General features: G+C 29.4%; 1 protein-coding gene across 1 annotated transcript; it reads left to right on the forward strand.

The window, feature by feature from the left end:
• Positions 1 to 323: 323 nt before the first annotated feature.
• LOC130453268 (uncharacterized) lies at positions 324 to 17,181 on the forward strand. The gene is made up of 24 exons (XM_056792907.1): positions 324 to 465; positions 990 to 1,195; positions 1,252 to 1,494; positions 1,545 to 1,712; positions 1,769 to 1,945; positions 2,007 to 2,162; positions 2,215 to 2,434; positions 2,493 to 2,870; positions 2,925 to 3,180; positions 4,109 to 4,285; positions 4,352 to 4,593; positions 4,651 to 4,941; positions 7,276 to 7,481; positions 7,534 to 7,692; positions 7,746 to 8,036; positions 8,110 to 8,893; positions 11,413 to 11,590; positions 12,088 to 12,252; positions 12,311 to 12,472; positions 13,368 to 13,498; positions 13,566 to 13,797; positions 14,567 to 14,883; positions 15,091 to 15,219; positions 15,286 to 17,181. The coding sequence occupies exons 2-24, from the start codon at positions 1,007 to 1,009 to the stop codon at positions 15,606 to 15,608; spliced, it is 5,574 nt and encodes a 1,857-aa protein (XP_056648885.1). The 5' UTR covers positions 324 to 465; positions 990 to 1,006; the 3' UTR covers positions 15,609 to 17,181.
• Positions 17,182 to 17,336: the final 155 nt, after the last annotated feature.

Genomic DNA, 17,336 nt, shown 5'->3' on the forward strand with positions numbered 1-17,336 from the left:
ATACACGTTATAAAAAATATCAAAGTAAAATTGAGAAATAAACGACCACGCAGTGACGTCGAAAACATAACCTCCAAATACAAAAATGTCTGGGTTGTAGATTCGGGAATATTTAATCATTAGTTTTGATTAGTTTTAAATTTGTTCCCATTGTGTGTTATTGTTAAAAATGAATAGTTTTCGTAAAAAAAAACATCTAAATTTTAATGGAAACTGCTGAACTTTTTTTAAATGGTTATAATAATAAAGGAAAAGGGAACAAATCCCGGCAAATATTTCCTGTCAAACGTCAATCAGATGTTCCATGACTCAATATCCAGCTTGACATTTGCAGTAATTAACTGAAAGCAAAAGGAATAATCGTGCTGGATGTAGTGTTACGTCAATAAACTTATGTGTTTATAATTAATAATCTTAATAATTTCTTAACAAAGACTATTTAGAATATAGTGTTCCTATGGTTAGGTAAGCGTTTAAATAATCGTTTACCGATATTAGTTTGCGTTTAAAGTAGTTTAAATAGTGCCCTACCCTGCATTTTCATTATTATAATCCGTTTATGAATAAGACAAAAACCAATAAAACTTTTCAAATACAGTTATGACCATATAAGAGATCGTTTTGATCTGTAGATTTATACAATTCCACTCAAAGGAAATTTTGTTATACGTGGTTACCATTTTGTGTATTATTAAAAACAACTGATTTCAAATAATTAAAAATACGTTTTGAAGCGATACATTTTATGATTTATCGTGTTTAGTAGGTAGATACATTTTAAAACAAGATTTTTGGGAAGAAATTTTTTAATTAGATATAAATAGGCATCAAACTTATTTTTATCATATTATTATTATTTTAAGGCAGTTTTAAATATAATAATTCATTTTTTTATATAAAAATGATGGAATATTGATACTATTTTTACATCACATTCCTTAATAACTCGTATCGAATTTAAAAAAAAAATAGGTTTTTAATACTTTTAGGTAGTGTTTAATTAAACATGAATAAAGATGATTTTGATCTATTGCATAAGTTCAAAAGGGAACAAATAAACAATGCCGCTATAGATTTTTATCACGGACTTGGAAATAGATCACTTGGGTTTGTAAATAAAAATGTCGGATCTAAAGAGAGTCTTGAACTCTTCGCCGAAGAGGAATTTGTTAGAAAAAAAGATTTTAGCGAAATGGTAAGCGATTATATCAATAATATTTCACGACTTATCGATCCTAATGTTTTTTTAAGCGATGTGAAATGCCAGGTATACCAAAATCCACATTCTTGATGGCGTTTAGTCCCGATGGGACAAAGGTAGCTTCAACTCATGGTAATCATAATATATACATTACAGACTTGAGAAATGGTAGGAATATAAAAACTTTAGTTGGACATCCGAGGACTCCTTGGTGTATAGCATTCCATCCTACTTCAGATCAAATTGTAGCATCCGGATGTCTTGGAGGTCAAGTACGAATATGGGATTTAAGCGTAAGTAAATATTTTTTCTCATACTATTTATAATAAAATGAATTATTTAGGGTGGTAGTGAAGTTTGGACAGCTGTAAATCAATCGGTGATAGCATCATTAGCTTTCCATCCGAATGATAGGGTTTTAGCTATAGCTACTTATAATTGTGTGTATTTCTGGGATTGGAGTCAACCTGAACCTTTCGTAAGCGCAGCAACTTATAATGTAAAAGAGAAGGTAATTTTTTTTCCTCAAATTATCAAACTATTAAAAATAAATTATTATTTTTAAAGGTTCGTTATGTAGCTTTTGACGCTATGGGTCATAAATTAATTACCGGTATAGCTAATAGTCCCATGACTAGATGGGAAAGAGTTAGAGCTCCAGTGCCAGTACCAAGACAGGAATGGTGTGCTAGTCCTTATAGAAGAAGAATAACCCAGAGGTTAGCTAACACCAATCAAAACCAAGTAATATTTTTGATTTTAAATCAAATTTGATTTTTTTTTCAATCGAATCTATATATTATAGCCATCGACGACCGATACTACTGCAAGTTCTAGTAGAGAATCTCAGTTAAGTTTTCCAGAAAGAGAAAGACGGATATCGATGTGTTATAGAACTTTAGTTAGGGAATATGAACAACTCGTACATAGATATTTACAACTTTACAGATCACCAACAATGGTAAAAATTATAATAATCTTTAATTTCCGGTAAATTTTAATATTTATTTCAGATCGATAGAGGAACTGATCCAATGGAACCGGATCATTGGTTCAATAATAGTGGTACTCAAACTACTGAACCTCAACCAAATACAAGTGATACTACACAATCTAGTACCACTAATACCAACGATTCTAATCAAAATCAACCAACTACTAGTGCGGTGGATAGGGTTTTAGAAGAAACGTTACCCAGTAGTTCAAACGTACCACAAAACAACAACACAGATCGTGAGTTATATGTACTAGAAATATGATAGTTTTTCAATTTTTTTTAATATAATTTTAGAGGAAAAACCCAGTTGTTCGTCTCAATCGCCCCAAAAATCCGCTCACAATCTACTAACGCCCAGTAGGATATTTTCAGTGATCAAAAAACCAAATACGTTAATTCGAGGTACTCAAACTTCGGAATCTCGTAAACATAAGACTGAAGATTCGGAGCAACCGAAAGAGAAAAGGCTGAAAAAAAATAATGGGGATAAAAGGAAGTCGTCGAAAGGTAGTAAAGATGGTAAAACGAATTCTACACAAACCGAACAGACAGCTACAGTTAGAAAAATAGTTACTATAAGTACAGACAAGAATACAACTAGTGGTTGTGGGGATAACAGTTCGTCTAGTAGCAGTTCTTCAGAATTCAGAATAAGATCTAATAAAGACGAAGGTGAAATAAGATTGAGAATTTTTTTTTTGTGTAACTACTTTTTAGTAATTTCAGAACCTGGACCGAGCGGTTTTAGAAGACAAGAGGGTACCGAAACTGAAGAAGAAATTAATATGGAACCCAGTACTTCGAGAAATTCATTACCCAGTACCAGCAGGGAAAGTTCTTCTAGACGAGGGGACAGTTCAAATCAAGCCAACGTCGACGAATTGCTTTCTAGTATTAAAAGGACCGCTGAAGAGGAAGTTAGAAATAGGATATTACCGATAATTAGATCCTTACCAGCAACTGATCGACCAGAATTAATAAGGTAAGGTATGAATTTCTATGTAGAACAGTTATTTAGTGGAAAAAATAATCTATGTGCTGTGATGATTATTGAATTATATTTTTGTTTGCCGAATGATTGCAAAATGGATTCATATCAAGTATCACACAACCAATTTCGACTTTTTTGCTTCCTCGGTAAGACATGTATGAAATCGATGAAAAAAAAAATAGATTTTTTGATCAAATTCTTGTATAAATGTTTGATTAAAATAGTTCTTTAACCTTGGGTATGAATTGAGAATTTATTTATCAGATTTAGGGAAAAAAATTAACTACTCTCTAGTATAGATGCTAAAGGGCCTTGTCTTATTTGAAAATTTGAATCGGTTAATACTAGAGAGTTTTTTCTGATCAAATTTAGTGAAAAATATAACCACTCACCTGTCTAGAAACCACGACGATTATTGTAAAACATTTTTTAAGAAAAATTTGTCAATGGGGGCCATTTTAATTGATTAGAATTAGGTATTACTTAACCTATTCATTTGTTTCGGTATTTTATTTACTTCCTCAGTGTAATTTTCGAAATAAGTGAAATAAAAATAGATGTTCTAATCATATTTGTGTATAAAAGCCGAAGGGTCTTTTGAAATTGAAATTGTCCCATACTGGAGAATGTTTTTAAATCAAATTTAGTAAAAAAAACAACTTCTCCTCTGACTATAGCCCACGACGATTATTGTATTACATTTCCCAAGAAAAATGTGACTTTGGATGATTTTTTTTAATAGATTCAAATTTGTTTCAGTTTTTTTTAGACAAATACCTCGATTTTTGTATAAATTTCCAATAAGGGGGTCTCGAATAACCTTAAAAATGTTCATATCAGACAGTAGTGTTGAGACATTAAGAATAATAAAAGGTTAGGTCCCTTTTTTTTTATCAAAATTTGTGTAAAAAAATTACAGATTATTCGAAAACAGCCGCGAACACGTGAGGATGCGTTTCAAACAGATGTACCCGAACTTTTTGAGAAAAACCAACAGGCGTCATCTGAATCATGTCGATACCACTTCGGACAGTAGTAGTTCCGAAGAAGAAATGAATTCTCATTCCCCGGGGATCCGTCGGAGCTCCAACAACAGGTCTACCATCGACATTCTTTTTTTTTTTTTTAAACAAAATTTCTATACTTTCAATTTTTCTTCTAGTTCTCAACAACGCGAAACCAGTAACGAAGCCAGTACCAGTAGTTCTCATCCTTGTAGCGCTCTAGCAAGACTGATAGTATTATTGACGGATATAGATGATAACGGAACCGATAGAGAAGCTCAAACTTCCAGAGATAGAGAAAATTCTTCGGAACAAGGGAACAATTTAAATCAGAACGAACCTACCGATAATTCGGATACCGTGAATACGCCAACAACCCTTACGGAAAATCCCGAACAAAGTATGAGATAAAAATCGATTATACCGGGTGTTATTGTGAATTGGTGTTTAATTTCAGATCAGGGTCCGAGAGTTTTGAGGAATTTTATGGAGGAATGGACGTCGGACGATGTCGATACTTCGGTAAGGGATACATCGTTCCTGCCTCCGGTTACAATTGGTAATACGAGTACTAGAACCACTAATTCCACTATATACACTTCGAATTCGAACGCTGCAGCGGCGTCTGCGACACCGCCGCCTAGAAGGAGGTTTTTTTCGCATAGGATATCGGCTTTTATGCCGACAAGGGTTAATTATATAAGACACAGGAGGATGCCGCATTATTTGTGGAGCAGAAACAGGTTCAGTAAGTGATTCAATATGTTGCCGTGTTTATTCTATTATTTTTTTTTTATTTTGTCTCATTTTTTTTCAATTATTTTTATTATTTTTTTAAATTTTGCTTCATTTTTTCAAATTTTGTTTTTGATTTTTTTAAATTTTTATTATTTTTTTTTAATTTTGTGTATTTTTTTTTAAATATTGTTTATTTTGTTTTTAAAGTTTATCATTTTTTCAAATTTTGTTTTTTATTTTTTTAAATTTTTATCATTTCTTTAAATTTTGTGTATTTTTTTTTTAATTTTGTTTTTGAAGTATGTTTATCATTTTTTAAATTTTTGTTTTTCATTTTTTTAAATTTTTTTGATTTTTTTCTAAATGTTGTTTATTTTGTTTTTATCATTTTTTCAAATTTTGTTTTTCATTTTTATCATTTTTTTTCAGTTTTTATCATTTTTTTTTAATTTTGTGTAAATTTTTATAATTTTTATCATTTTTTTAAATTTTTTGTATTTTTTTTAAATGTTTATTTTGTTTTTAAGGTTTGTTTATCATTTTTTCAAATTTTGTTTTTCATTTTTTTAAATTTTTTTCATTTTTTTAAATTTTTTGTATTTTTTATTAAATTTTGTGTATTTTTTTTAAATGTTGTTTATTTTATTTTTAAACTTTGTTCATCATTTTTTCAAATTATGTGTAAATTTTTATAATTTTTCTTAATTTTTATCATTTTTTTTTAAATTTTGTGTATTTTTTTTAAATGTTGTTTATTTTATTTTTAAACTTTGTTCATCATTTTTTCAAATTATGTGTAAATTTTTATAATTTTTCTTAATTTTTATCATTTTTTTTTAAATTTTGTGTATTTTTTTCTAAATGTTGTTTATTTTGTTTTTGAAGTTTGCTTATAATTTTTTCAAATTTTGTTTTTCATTTTTATCATTTTTTTTAATTTTGTGTAAATTTTTATCATTTTTTAAAAATTTTTGTATTTTTTTTAAATTTTGTGTATTTTTTTTAAATGTTGTTTATTTTATTTTTAAACTTTGTTCATCATTTTTTCAAATTATGTGTAAATTTTTATTTTTCTTAATTTTTATCATTTTTTTTTAAATTTTGTGTATTTTTTTCTAAATGTTGTTTATTTTGTTTTTGAAGTTTGCTTATAATTTTTTCAAATTTTGTTTTTCATTTTTATCATTTTTTTTTAATTTTGTGTAAATTTTTATAAATTTTGTGTATTTTTTTTAAATGTTGTTTATTTTATTTTTAAACTTTGTTCATCATTTTTTCAAATTATGTGTAAATTTTTATTTTTCTTAATTTTTATCATTTTTTTTTAAATTTTGTGTATTTTTTTCTAAATGTTTATTTTGTTTTTGAAGTTTGCTTATAATTTTTTCAAATTTTGTTTTTCATTTTTATCATTTTTTTTTAATTTTGTGTAAATTTTTATAAATTTTGTGTATTTTTTTAAATGTTGTTTATTTTATTTTTAAACTTTGTTCATCATTTTTTCAAATTATGTGTAAATTTTTATAATTTTTCTTAATTTTTATCATTTTTTTTTAAATTTTGTGTATTTTTTTTAAATGTTGTTTATTTTATTTTTAAAGTTTATCATTTTTTCAAATTTTGTTTTTCATTTTTATCATTTTTTTTTAAATTTTGTGTAAATTTTTATAATTTTTCTTAATTTTTATCATTTCTTTAAATTTTGTGTATTTTTTTAAAATGTTTATTTTGTTTTTAAAGTTTGTTTATCATATTTTTAAATTTTGTTTTTCATTTTTACCTTTTTTTTTTTAGTTTTTATCATTTTTTTAAATTTCATGTATTTTTTTTAATATCATTTTTTGAATTTCGCTACTATTATTTTAATTTAATTTTCTATATAATTCTTTCGATTTATTATTATTTTTTTCTGTGATTTGTTTTTTTTATTCAGTTTTTCTAATTTTTTTCCATTTTTTTGATATAATTTTTTTGCTTGAATTCTCTTTATTGACCCAGTTTTACATGGATTCAATCTTTTCCAATGATTTTAGATTTTTTTAAATGATTTTTTCAATTTTACTCATTTATTTTGTTTAAATCGATTAATTTTTATATCATTTTTTTTTTCATTTAATATTCATTTATCGTATTTAAATTAATTTTTTCATCGATTTATTTCTTTTTTAATTTTTTTTTAATTCAATACCCATTTATTTATCAATTCTTTTTGTTTAAAATCAATTTTTTCATTGTTTTAATACTCTTTTAATTGATTTTTTAATTTTTCCTATTTAATATTCATTTACTTATTATTCGATCGATTTAATCTTATTTTCATTACATTAATCATTTTTCTTATTAGATACAAGATCATTCAATTCCTCGACATTCGGAGTCGATGAATTGTTCAATTACTCAGAATTGGACAATTCGGAAGACGATCCACCTCCTCCACCACCGCCGCCAGACGCGGATCATCCGGAAATACCGACCAACGCTTGCGCCGCCTCCCTCAGCGAAATCGTAAGAGAATTAGAATCCAGCCTTGAAAATGTCGTCAGAATGGGGGTAAAAACAATAAATTTAATCTAATATATCCGTTTATCCAATTAATTTTTAGGTTAGTACCAGACCCGGAGACAATTCCAACATATTAAGTAACTTATCGGAAAGATTAGATAACATCTTAACCCAATCGGATACTCTATTAAGAAACATCACCAATACCATGGACGTACTTAATTCCACTACGATACCGGGTCGATACGGTCCATCAGAGGTAAATATACGCGACGTCCCAACAAAATAACATGAAAAATATTCCATTTACAGACTAATCCGACGCCAAATTGGGATTATTTCGATTCGAATTTCTACATAAGGGATCACAGGTCCGATAATCTATCGCCGGATTCGAATAACGCTGATAGCGTTAACCTTTTAGATATATTTAGTCCGAGACCGAATTTTAACGCCGTCGCTTCGGATCATACTTATCCGAGAAATCCGGAAGACGCTCACCATTCGTCCCAGATGGGGGGAGAATCGGGACCGCCTTTGAGGGTTACCATTCATCTTACCATTATGCATATACAGCGACAAGCTCGCTTGTTGAGGCAACAGGTTAGGCGGATTTAAATAAAAATAAATGATCATTATATTAATTGACGATAACAATTTTCTTTTTTATTATAAGATCGAAGATATAGAACGTATCGACCGCGCCATGTTAGAAGTGGAACAACTCCAATTGATCCGGCGATTGATCGTCGGCTTGATATTGCATTTCAGAAATTTGGAAGAATCGTCGAATACGGAAAACAACCAACGTAGTACCGGTACCGGTTTATCGGGCGTACGTGAAATGATGGCCGGTACCAGGATAAGCGATAACGGTCCTCGAGAAACGAATACAGAAGAACCGTCGAACATGTCGAATTGGAGATTCAGAGACGTCGGCGGTAGCGGAGATCATCCCGGTAACGATTTATCGAATCGGCAACGATCCGAACCGGGTACTTCGGGAACCGAAACGACGCATAATAGACCGCCGACGAGAAATAGCGGTAGAAAAACTTATCCCCCATCGAGGATGTGTCGTTTGGCTAGACAATTTCGTAGACCGTCGGTATTACGATTTTTTCTTCGTCCTTATTCGAACAGACAGAATAGACAGAATCGGAATGCTTCTTCAAGACCGACTCCTACTACTACTTCTTCTTCTTCTTCTTCTAGTTCATCGAATAATCAAGATTCTTCGGGAAATCGTTACGATTTACCCAGTTTTCCGGTTATTAATACCAATACGATGGACATTATGACGAGGAGATTGGAAAGATTTTTAACCGAAGAAGTAGCTTCGTTTACTACCTTCGGACAACCTAGACCGAGTAACCGACCCATGGCTACCATAGATTTGGGCGAACACATATTATCGTTGAGATTACACGCCTGCGTGCTCAGAATGGATAGAATATTAGGTAAGAACAAAAAAAAAAACTAACCCCAATTCCGTTAAATATTTTTTCAAATTATTCAAATCACATTCCTTTTACTTTCCATACACCTATTTATTTATAACCCATTTAGATACTTTTGGAGCGCCCTGTAAACGTTTTAGCTTATTAAATACACGTTACAAAAATTAATTTTTAGGTTATGTATTTATCAAATCATCTAAATTTCATGTCGATCCTCCTGTATACGTTTCCGATTATTATATCGAATTATATGATTTCTACCTACGTTCTTCGTAACAAAAAACAATTACTCCCCCGGCTAGCGCCTCGACGAATGTCGAATTACATCTCATCTAAAAAGAGTGACGTTCATCGGTATCAATATCTCTAATAGTTAGCGATTGTAAGGAGAATATTGTAACCGTTGACTAGTTTCGACGTTATTACGTCTCATCAGAGCGGTACAACAACCTCTCATTCGGAGTCTTGACTCCCAACCGAAGACAATGTCAGAATGCAGTGATATTCGGTTAGTGTAGTTAATTTTTAGGTTATAAATTTTTCCAAATTATCTCAAATCTATACAGATAATTTTGGTATACGTTTTCGTTATTGATTATACATTTTGGAGGTTAATTTTTAGGTTATAAATTATTCGAGTTTGTAATTATTATTTATTTTGAATAAAAAGTTATTTTAATTTATTTATTTATTCACCTTTTAGTTTGTTTATTATAAATAAAGTGTGATTTAACGTTATTTATTTATTTATTCGTCTTTTAGTTTATTTATTTCAAAAAAATTACGATTCAACTTTATTTAATCACCTTTCAATTTATTTATTTTGAATAAATCGTGATTTAACTTTATTTATTCATCTTTTAGTTTATTTATTTCAAAAAAATTACGATTCAACTTTATTTATTCACCTTTCAATTTATTTATTTTGAATAAATCGTGATTTAATATTATTTATTTATTTATTCATCTTTCAGTTTATTTATTTTGAATAAATCGTGATTTAACTTTATTTATTCATCTTTTAGTTTATTTATTTCAAAAAAATTACGATTCAACTTTATTTATTCACCTTTCAATTTATTTATTTTGAATAAATCGTGATTTAACTTTATTTATTCATCTTTTAGTTTATTTATTTCAAAAAAATTACGATTCAACTTTATTTATTCACCTTTCAATTTATTTATTTTGAATAAATCGTGATTTAACTTTATTTATTCATCTTTTAGTTTATTTATTTCAAAAAAATTACGATTCAACTTTATTTATTCACCTTTCAATTTATTTATTTCGAATAAAATGTGATTTAATATTATTTATTTATTTATTCATCTTTCAGTTTATTTATTTTGAATAAATCGTGATTTAACTTTATTTATTCATCTTTTAGTTTATTTATTTCAAAAAAATTACGATTCAACTTTATTTATTCACCTTTCAATTTATTTATTTTGAATAAATCGTGATTTAACTTTATTTATTCATCTTTTAGTTTATTTCAAAAAAATTACGATTCAACTTTATTTATTCATCTTTCAATTTATTTATTTTGAATAAATCGTGATTTAACTTTATTTATTCATCTTTTAGTTTATTTATTTCAAAAAAATTACGATTCAACTTTATTTATTCACCTTTCAATTTATTTATTTCGAATAAAATGTGATTTAATATTATTTATTTATTTATTCATCTTTCAGTTTATTTATTTTGAATAAATCGTGATTTAACTTTATTTATTCATCTTTTAGTTTATTTATTTCAAAAAAATTACGATTCAACTTTATTTATTCACCTTTCAATTTATTTATTTTGAATAAATCGTGATTTAACTTTATTTATTCATCTTTTAGTTTATTTATTTCAAAAAAATTACGATTCAACTTTATTTATTCACCTTTCAATTTATTTATTTCGAATAAAATGTGATTTAATATTATTTATTTATTTATTCATCTTTCAGTTTATTTATTTTGAATAAATCGTGATTTAACTTTATTTATTCATCTTTTAGTTTATTTATTTCAAAAAAATTACGATTCAACTTTATTTATTCACCTTTCAATTTATTTATTTTGAATAAATCGTGATTTAACTTTATTTATTCATCTTTTAGTTTATTTATTTTGAATAAATCGTGATTCAACTTTATTTATTCACCTTTCAATTTATTTATTTCGAATAAAATGTGATTTAATATTATTTATTTATTTATTCATCTTTCAGTTTATTTATTTTTAATAAATCGTGATTTAACTTTATTTATTCATCTTTTAGTTTATATATGTTAAATAAATTATGATTTGGCTTTATTTAATCATCTTTTAATTTATTTTTTTCGAATGAAGTGTGATTTAATATCATTTAATCCGTTATTCATCTTTTAGTGTAGTTATTTGAAATAAATTATGTCTTAGCTTTATTTATTCATCTTTTAGTTTATTTATTTTGAATAAAATGTGTGTTTTGACATTTATTTATTTGTTTTATTGAATATTTATTTGAATTAATGTTGTTAGCTCGAGGAAACGCATCAGGACGGGGGGTCGGTTCTATAGGTCCCCTTCAAGTGGATCCCACGGCGGCGGTAACGCGCGACGGTCTGTCCAGATACAACGCCAGATATACTTTGAGTCTAATTATTGATAGTATGAGTCGACACGCAGAAGACATCGGATATTCTCCAATACCTCAAGAGTTAGTACAAATATTTATTCATTTTCTTGAATAAAATAAATTTATTTATATTTATCAGAATGAATATATTGGGAGGGGTTAAAATTTGAGAAATATTGATCGAAAACCATAATTTATTTTAAAAATTTATATAAATATTTATTCATTTTTTTAACATTTATTCAAACATTATTTTGAATAATATTTATTTACCGACAAGCGAATAAATCCACCAAATAAGGAAAAATAGACAAATATTGGATCGATAACTCACCTTCAACTTAGAAATTTGTATAAATATTTATTTAATTTATCAATTTTTTGAATAAAATTTATTTATTTACGAGAAAAACTAACGTAAACACTTAATAAGGTAAAATAAACAAAAATTCAATAAAAGTCTTTAATTAATTTCCTTCTTTTATATTTATTTAATAATTTATTCACTAGAAAAAAATTTTTGAAACCAATTAGGCGAGATAAAATGAAGAAAAAAAATAATTTTTTTCAATATTTAGTTCACAGATACCGGGTATATTGGCAATGTCCCACCTTCTATCAGAATTAATGTTATTAGTTGTCGTCGATTCGATACCGCCACCTACAGGATTAAATTTGGTCCACGAAAGGGTACACGCCACCGCCAGATTAGACAGATTGTGTTCTCAAATGTTACAAACAAGGTAGAGAAAAAAAAAGTCATCGTTACTTACATTTTTATATAATTTTATTTATTTTAAGGCAATACACTTATTCCCAACAATTAACCAGAAACCTTAGGTTAATGAAAATGACAATGAGACACGCGCAGATCGCCCTAAGCCAAACTTATCACGCCAGAAGGAACAGTCTGATGCCAAGACACGGTACCGATAGAAGAATGCTACTGGGATCTATAAATAGGTAAATGTCTTCATTATAATGGTTCCGGGAATTGATATCTTGGTCCAAGGTTGGTTTCCTTTACAAAACAATCAAAATTGTCACGTGCCAAGCTTGATACCGGACTCGACACCATAGAAAAACGGTAACTTCAACCCGTTTAGGTAGTAGACTTCCAATAACAACCATAACAGCTTCAATGAAGCCCTAAAAGGTGTTCCATACTTGAACCGGAATGCAAAATAGTTTCGCTTAACTCTAGACTAGGATTTTTTGACAAAAACTCATTTTTTATGTCTACTGGTAGGACAATCTCTATTATAATGTAACGCAGGTGATTCCAGAACGACCAGAGGAGGTATCTGTGGAGGGCACACCAAAATAATCAAAATTTTCTCGTTTGGAGAACATGCCAAGTTGAATTATTTACTGTAATGGATTGATACTGGACTGTTTAGGCAATAGAGGTCCTATAAAAGCCATAACGATACTCTAGAAGGTTTTCATACTTGTACTGGAATGCAAAATAGTTTCGCTTGATCCCCTTAACTCATTTTAGATGTCTTGCTAATAGGACAAAGAAGGAAACATCTAGTATAAGACTAGATAAGGCACTTATAACCTTTTACTAATCACTTTTTCCGTTTAACCTCAAAATATAACTTCCCATTGGTCTTGTAACCGTACATGGTCATCTAAGACACCGTCCGGAATATCGCTGGTGGTTAAAACAGGAATAAATTTCAAATTACATCATCAGTGAGCGTCCAAACATATTAGAAAGCCACACAGTTTGTCCGATGACTTTGCGCCAAGGTTTCTGATTGGTTTATCTTCGACATTGGTCTTCGGTAGTTTTAAATGAGTTACGAACGGTCTGTGTGTATATAATATTTTAATTTTTTTATTGATTCAGGGGCTTGAGAACGATCAGGAGACACCGTTTAACCGAAAATGTTTCAAACCAAGATTCCACTTCGAATAATACCGAATGGTTATCTTCTATATCAAATCTTATAGCACAAATATCGACAAGAACTAACGAAGGTATTCGAAATAAACCAAAAAAATAAAAATTAAAAAAATTTCGTTGAAAATACCATTAATTTTACAGAAGAAACATCGACGGATAATCCTCAACCGTCAACGTCTAGATCTTTTCAAAATCCAATAAACGACGCTTCCAGTAATAACGATAACAGCGACGACGACGACGAAGACGCCGATATATATAATACGGGAGGAAGTAATTTGTATAGAACCAACAATATCAACCTTTCACCGGCTTTGGAACAAACGGTTTCCGCTAATGTATCCGTATCACCACCGGTAACTTCGTATTCGAGGTAAATAAATCCAAATAACGATATATTTGTTCGAAATTACATATGGAAAATCCTCTATATCGGCAAATCGAGATCTAACCTGACCTAATCTAACCTAACCTAATTGAAACCAATGCAAATTCAACCTAATCGAAGCTAATGTAAACCTAACCTAATTGACACTTGAAGTGAAACCGATCGAAGCTAGCATCCACTTAACTGGAATACACCAAACCTAATCGAAATGAACCAAACTCCATTGGAGCTATACTAAACGTAACTCAATTGAAACTAAAATAAACTAAATTTCATTAAAGCTGAACTAAACCTAATCTAATCGAGACTAAATTGAACCTAACCTAAATCCAGCTAAAGTAAACCTAACCTAATCAAAACTAGTATCAATATAACCTAATTGGAATAAACCTAACCTAATCGAGTTTAAAGTAAATCTAATTTAATCGAAGCTAAAGTAAATCGAACTTAATTGAGAATAAAGTGAATCTGATCATATGTATGCTGAGCTACATCAAAAGACAGTTTTCAATCCGAACATAAATAAAAGTTGAATAAATAAAATCTTGAAAAACAATTTTTGTATCGTTTTATCCCCTTCGACCAACCCCTTATCTTTTAAAAATATCCCCCACCCTTCAATATGTCAACTGATGCAATTATCAGTAAAATCGAAAGTACTAATTCTAGGACCGCGATAAACGGATTCTACTACTTCGACAACGCTAAACTAACGTGTATAGTCGAATTTAATTGTAGTTTTGTTTTATTTTAGACCTTGGAACGTACCTTTGGTAGCCGTTAACGACGTACCGGTATCGGAACCGTCGTCGACGTTCGCTCAACGTCTCATCAATCAACGTGCCCGTTTCGCCGAACGCGTATCCGAATTGCGTTCGAATCCTCAAATGGGTCTGTTCAGACCGAGATTCCTTCATCCGCTTTACGCGAGCGTTAATCCATTCGACGCCGATTTGGACGATCCGCAAAGGGAACAGATCTACGATAGCGATATGGTTACAACGGTTACGCCGAATCACAGGCTACAAGCGTGGAATGTATCCGATTGGAGCGTACCGAATATAGGCAGTCGTAAGTTTACTCCCCATACTTCTTCTTATTTACTATCGACTTCTTCTTTTACCAGCGAGTGGTACCTCGCGTAACGAATCTAAAATTTCTTTAGACTATTCGGTGGCTGTATAATCGTATAGAAAAAGGTATAATTACGGGGAAAAGAAGAAGAAATTAACCGAATTTGTTACGGCGTCGTGAAATATTTTTATTTTCTTGTTACAGCTACAAGAAATTTGATAGTAGGCGAATGTAAAATTCATAACGACGCCAGCGTCGATATAGCCAAAGACGGAACGATTTTAGTGACCCTATTACCTTCAGGTGGATATTTAAATGTTACAAATCGATTAGGTAAATAAATATAGAATCGATTTCAACGATTTTTTTTTTTTGATGTTTTTCGATTTTCGTTTACAGGTGTTTATAGTTTGAAATGGGAAACGCTCGGTCAATGTCTTTATACCACCAGTTTCGAACAGAACGCCGTTTCGGTATCGCTCTCTCCTCTCAGTCGCCATCTGGTGGTCGGTTTGGCGTCGAGGATCGTACCAAACGACCGTTGGATAATGGCCAGAATATTTAAGATCCATCAAAAAGACGAACCGGGCGATAGATTACCGGTTATTAGGGAATTAGAACAGAATAGAGATAGTAGAATAAATTGTATAAGATGGTTACCGATATCCGGACAGGGATTGATTTACGCCACTAATACCGGTCAATTGGTAGTTTTGACTTGAATACTATATCGATTCAGTGATTAATTGACAAGAGGAAATTGGTTTTAAAACTGTATGAAATCGTTTATAGGCGTTTACGTAGTATCCTTATCGCCACGTCTAACCGCAGATTGCGATAACGACAAAATTGACGGGATGTGATATATTTTGTTAATAATTGTATGGTAGGGCATATTGTATTGTTGATAACCGAACAAACGACATTAGGGCATTGACATATAACTTTGTTAATAATGGCAACCAGTTTTTTTGAAATTTTTCATTCGCCACCCGGTTATTACTAACAAAGTGTTATATGTAAATGCTCTAATGTCGCTTGTTCGGTTATCAACAATACAATATGCCCTATAATGTAATTATTAATAAAATATATCACACCCCGTATATATATTTCGATATTGCCGTTATCGCCTTCCAAAACACGTACGTTACACCCCGTCGATGTTGCCGTTATCGCCTTACCAAACACCTTTTCGCATTTTTTTATCACACCCTTTCAATTTTGTCGTTTTCGCAATCTGCGGTTAGACGTGGCAATAAGGATAATTGAAATTTATAGTAGTTATTAAAAGCTGCAAATGATTATTCAAATTTAATTAAATTCAGTTTGGTAAACCGAAAAATCATGACCAATTTAATCAAGTATTTGACTAATTAAGTCATTTTTTTCTTAATATTGTATCAAAAAGTTATATACGGTACCAAACAGTTTTCAAACTCAAAAAATTTTCAATTACGATATGAATTTCAGTCTAATACACTTTCGAAGTGAGTAAAATGCCAAATAATTCAATTAGAATGTATTTGGAAGGTATCGGGTGAGAGTATTTTATCACTTTTTTTTCGAATTATTTCATCTAAATTTGAAATTGATCCAAATTTTCGTTAATATAAATTTTTTTGTACTTATCAACCATGGAAGCGTACCTGAATAAAAATCAATTAATTCCTAAATTTTTCCACCAATAATATTTATTTGATGTCCCTCGTAGTAGCTTATGAAAAAAAAAATGCTCCACCTTTATTATTATTTATTGTAAGTACGTTATAAAAATATAACACTCTGTATAAGGTGATATAAGTATCTAGTGATTTGATTGGATACGGTAAAACTATGTATTTTCATTTTTTTTTTTTTTTTATTTAAATTCCATCGATTATTTTAACGAAATTATGAGACGCCCTTTATAACATAATGAGATTTCAATTTTTTCTATTGTAAATCAAATGAAGTGAGTCAAAATTTTGTGTTAAACTTAAATTTTCATTAACGGAAGTACTAATTTCACCGTATCAATTCATAATTAATTTAATTTTTTTTTATATGATATTATTGACTGTTTTCAAACTTTTTCACAGATTTTCCAATACCGAATTTAGTTTTTGTTATAGTAAACAAATTATGAAAATATTTGAGGAAAATCTGTGAAAGGGGGGCTTTGATGCAATATTTTTAGTACTTTTTTCCTTTGAACTGAATCTTGTGTGCTTGTGAAGTATGTAATTTTTCAAAAGAATTGTTATAGTGCATATTTGTATATATATATATATTCAATAAATATTTAAGTTAGAAGTGTGTTTTATTGAAATCAACCATTTGTGTATTTAGTAACTGTTCCTTTTAATTAAAAGTTCCCAGCTCTAACTTCACAATAACCAAATAGTACAAGTAACTGTTCCTTCTAATTGGAAGTTCCCACCTCAAAGTTACCGTTTTATTTTTTTTTT

Source organism: Diorhabda sublineata, chromosome 2, assembly GCF_026230105.1.
Source record: "Diorhabda sublineata isolate icDioSubl1.1 chromosome 2, icDioSubl1.1, whole genome shotgun sequence".
NCBI lineage: Eukaryota > Metazoa > Arthropoda > Insecta > Coleoptera > Chrysomelidae > Diorhabda > Diorhabda sublineata.